At 46.3% G+C, this 4720-nt stretch overlaps 1 protein-coding gene across 1 annotated transcript; it reads left to right on the forward strand.

The window, feature by feature from the left end:
• The first annotated feature begins 2268 nt into the window (after positions 1-2268).
• On the forward strand, positions 2269-3367 carry LOC123117897 (uncharacterized). Its single transcript, XM_044538563.1, has 2 exons — positions 2269-2437; positions 2554-3367. The coding sequence occupies exon 2, from the start codon at positions 2597-2599 to the stop codon at positions 3365-3367; it is 771 nt and encodes a 256-aa protein (XP_044394498.1). The 5' UTR covers positions 2269-2437; positions 2554-2596.
• The last annotated feature ends 1353 nt before the right edge of the window (positions 3368-4720 follow it).

Here is a 4720-nt window from a genome sequence, read left to right on the forward strand (position 1 = left end):
AGAGAAGTTTTGACTTAAAACAAACATAGAATTTCAACTATTTTGAAACGGACGGGTAGTTCCGGATGCATGAATGCTTGAAGAAAAGGGAGAAATGGGTGATTGACCAATGCATGCACGCCTAGGCTCTTAACTACAGTAATAATCTCCTTAGGCGTCATATGTACATCTCCTTAGGCGCATATGCACGTGGACGGAGGGAGTGGTGTTTTCTGTATAGCGAAACATAGGGCACCATGCTTGCGCATACCAATTTCATTGATTTTAAGTACACAAGAATTTTCTTTACCGTTGCAATGCACGACATATGTGATAGTAAACACTAAAGTCATCTAGAGCATCGCTAGCCCTCCCCATAAAATTATTCTAAAAAACTTATTTTCTTCATTAACACTATCTATCCCAACTAACATCATCCTCGACATGAGGCAGCTCGCCCCTAGCTCCTTCCACGGCTACGGCATGTGACCTCCCCCGCACCGAGATCCATCCATAGATCATCCACCTTGTGGCCGTCTCCACCTAGTCATGCCAGAGAGAAGGAGGTCAACAAAGGACCAGAACTATAGTAAGAAGACTCAGACAGCAGCAAGAAGTATATATAGCCGAAAATTTCAAATGCGAGAGAAGGAAGTATTGTGTGTGAGAGAGCGGTCAACCATCTTCATGACTGTTTTTTTTCCTAGTCATCCTCACAACTAGGTCTCACTGATCAATTTTGTTGTTAGACGCAAGTGATATTCAAATCAGTATTATTTGTTACTCACCGGCCTCTAGTCGTCCCACGGTTGGTTCCAAACCATGAAGGTTGCAAGTAGGCAATTGGTGTGTTGAATTCTGCCCCAGCTATTAAAAGTGACTAAGCAGAACCCGGGAAGGGGGGGAGGGACTGTGCTTAACCTAATCGAACAAGAAGGGGAACAACGACGATGATGAGCTTGTAGTTTGCGAGGGGCCAATGACCGAGAGGTGGCTGTAGGAAGGGTATCAAGGTTGTATGGCGGGGGTTGGGCAACGATGACCGATGGGTGGGGGCAGGCATGGTACTGAGGTCACACGAGCATCGCTGTCGTCAGGTGATTTTCCTTTTCCACAAATGATTTTTGGACAGTTAAAAAAACATTATTGCAAAAAATACGTTCATGAACTCTAATAAATGTTTAGAAAGTTTTCAAATGTTCAGGAAAAAGCATCCTGTGTTTCATAAAATATACAAAAAAATACACATTTGAAAATTCCACGATTTCTAACATATTTCATGATTTTTTTAATATTTTAAAATATTCAAATGAATTATAATATATTCATGCTTTAAAAGTTATACATGTGTTAGAAAGGAGCCAAAAAAAAAGACGAGCAGAGAAAAAGAATCCAGCGAAACCAGTAGAGAAATAACCAAAAGGCTGAAATAAAAACTGGTGGACGCAACAACCAGCCACGCTACTTGGTCTGGCCCATCATGCGAAAGAATGGGAAATTGCTAAAATTTTGAATAGGAATTTGCGAGAGCAACTAGTTGATGAGTGCTCCTTTGAGAGCCTTCCGACGATCATTTGGGAAGCGCGCTCTCAATCACCGTTGCGTGTCGCATTTTGGACGCCTCCTTCGAAATGTCATTTTATCTTTTCACATGGGTATTCCGCTTTTTATTTGGTTTTTTCAGCTTTTCGGTTTTCCATCTGTCTTTCTTAGCTTTGCGACAAAAAGGAATTCTAAAAAAAATTAGTGAATAAACGTGTTTTTTTACTTCTACAAGATATACGGTTTAGCTTCCGCAAGAAGCACGGTTTTGCATCTGCGAGAGGCACAACCGTGCCTCTCAAAATGAAAAAAAATCGTATTTTTTTCTTCCGTAAGAGGCATAATTTTGCTTTCGCAAGAGGCACGCCGTGCCTCCCAGAAACGAAAACAAACGTGTTTTTTCTCTTTTTTTCTCTTCCGTGAGAGGCACGGTTTGGCATCTGCGGAAGGTACAGCCATGTCACTCGAAACGGCTTTCCGAAAAGGAAAAAAGTAGTTTAAGAGATAAAACATTTTTTTTTAAAATAGACAAAAAACATTAAAACACACAGATTGCGACAAGTGACGCATATCACTTATCACAACCTGAAAAGGTGGGAGCGATCTTTGGAAGAATACTACTAGTATTTAATTAATGATTTCGGGAAATTGCTTCAGTTCGAAGACAGGAGGCCCATTCGGTGGTACACCTGTCTTGGCCGTAAAAAGTTCCTGCCCGAAAAAAAACTCAACTGAACAAGAGAAGGGGAACAGCGCACCTCAAAAAAAAAAGAGAGAGAGAGAGGGAGAGAAGGGGAACAGCGGGGCGGCGGCGGCGGCGGCGGTGAGCTGCAGGCTGCGCGCGTGGTGGAGGAAGGGCAGCAAGCTAACGCGGTAGACGGCCGGCTGTCGGGAGCAGCATCATCGTCGGGCAAAGGTATGGCCTTCCTCCTCGGCGTCTTTCTCAGGCAAGCCCTTTGAATCCCGGTCGGATTCAGCCAGCCCAGGATGGCGTCTTTCTCAAGCGAATTCGCTCTTTTTTCTCTCATATAGTCAGATCTTGGGCAGTGCTCGCTCGGCGTTCTAAAGATTGAACATGCCTTCGCCGCTGAGGAACATGCCGGCGGTGGCCGCGGCGGCGACGGAGTGCCGGCTCAGCGGAGTAGGGGGTGCCAAGGAAGACCTCATCCCCAGCAAAGATCACAAGTGCTTCGTGCGCCTGCACGGCGACCTGATCCTGAGCTACCGGATGCGCGCGGTGGGAGGGTCCAAGTGGCCCACGCTCCTGCACGAGGATGCCCCAAAGAAATTCGACAAACTCTTCGAGCTCATCAATCCCGACGCCTTCTTCCAGAGCTACCTGGGCTGCCGCGACGCCATCCACGAGATTCTCGCGAAGACGCCGCTCGTCGGAGAGTTCGACCTCGCCCCCGACAACTGGGATGACTTCCTGCCCCATGATCTGGCCACACTCACCGTGGGCGCGGCTCGGCGCGACGCGTATGAACATGGGGGCGTCGCCCATCGCTACAACGTCGAAATGGGTCTCACTGTCCGGGTGAAGATCTTCTACAGCGAGCCCAAGGCGCTGCTCCTCGCGTGCAACCAGCGTGCCGCGCTGACACAGTGCCTGTTCGCGGCGACGCCGACCGATTGCTGTGTGTGCATGGAGGATTTCGTGGCGCCGAGAGACAGCGACACCACCGTGAGGCTGCCGTGCTCCCACGCCTTCCACCGCGCCTGCATTTTGCCGTGGTTTTACAAGGCTTCAACGTGCCCAAAGTGTCGCCATAGCTTGGCCAAGTACCTTGATGCCGCCACCGACACACCAATGGGGAACTTTCCCGGCCTCCCCAAACCTTCCTGATCGGCCGACCCCCCCCCCCCCCCCCCCCCCCCCCAATCCCAATGGTGGAGTTCCTTCCAAGGATCAACAATTATATACTCCTAATCGTACTCATCGTGATGTTCTATTCCAGTTGTACTCCTTGTGGGCATGCCAAAGGATGATCTTTCCTGCCTGCAGAGATTGTTAAAGCAGTGTGGTAACAACAGTACATATGCGAAATGACTTCTATTAGTTTGAACAACATCTGCATATCACATTGCCCAGTTTATTGTTTGCTAGTGCCCTCAATGTGGAAGAAGGTTTAAAAATAAGGGCAGCATCAATGTATATGCACTGCAGGTTGTGGTTTCAAATAATGATCTTGAAAAGGTTGGGTTTGTTTCTTTACTTTGTACATTTTGTTTGGCCGTGAACTGAGCGTGTCTCTACAACATCTTGCAGGGAAATTGTTGAATCCCTTGAGGAAGCTGTAAGTGATTCTTTAGGCCATCTGTGAGCTTCTAGTGGAGTAAAAACAAGATTTTTTTTCTCGGGCTTGTTTATATTACTAACTTCCTGCTAACATGAAGTTAAAAATGATTTCACTGACAGATAAGATGCATACAAGAAAGAAATTAAAAAAGGCAGAGGAACATTAGTAGAAAAGGGGGCAAAGGTCCAGGCCGGGTCAGCCCATTAGTCCCGGTTCAGTCCAGAACCGGGACCCATGGGGGCATTGGACCCGGTTCGTGAGCCCCGGGGGCCGGCCGGGCCACGTGGGCCATTGGTCCCGGTTGGTGGGACGAACCGGGACCAACGGGCCTCGCTCCTGGCCCACCACCATTGGTCCCGGTTGGTGGCTTGAACCGGGACCAAAGGCTGCCCCTTAGTCCCGGTTCATGCCACCAACCGGGACTAAATAAGTAATTAGAATTCTGTTCAAAACATTAAAAGCAAAAAGAATTATCATAAAATAAAATAAATAAGTAATTAGAATTTTGTTACAAACATTAATAGCAAAAAGAATTATCATAAAAGAAAATAAATAAGTAATTAGAATTTTGTTCAAAACATTAAAAGCAAAAAGAATTTTCATAAAAGAAAATAAATAAGTAATTAGAATTTTGTTACAAACTTTAGTAGCAAAAAGAATTATCATAAAATAAAATAAATATGTAATTAGAAACAAAAAAGAAAGCAAAAAAACTGGGAAAAAAATAAAAAAAAAGTGCCACCTACAAGGCCACCACGGCCTGCATACGACTAGAAACCCATTACTAGGGCCAGGATGCAGGCCCGTAGTAGACCCAATAGGCCCACAAGCACAGAGAGTGATTTTAGGCCCGTAAGCCTGCAGTAGACAGGAGCTCGAGAGGGCAGCGGGACTGGGGC

The sequence above is a fragment of the Triticum aestivum genome, chromosome 5B, assembly GCF_018294505.1.
Source record: "Triticum aestivum cultivar Chinese Spring chromosome 5B, IWGSC CS RefSeq v2.1, whole genome shotgun sequence".
Lineage (NCBI taxonomy): Eukaryota > Viridiplantae > Streptophyta > Magnoliopsida > Poales > Poaceae > Triticum > Triticum aestivum.

What these genes read in the sequence shown, in the direction of transcription:
- LOC123117897 (XM_044538563.1), top strand. Translation starts at nt 2,597, where the DNA reads ATGCCTTCGCCGCTGAGGAACATGCCGGCGGTGGCCGCGGCGGCGACG.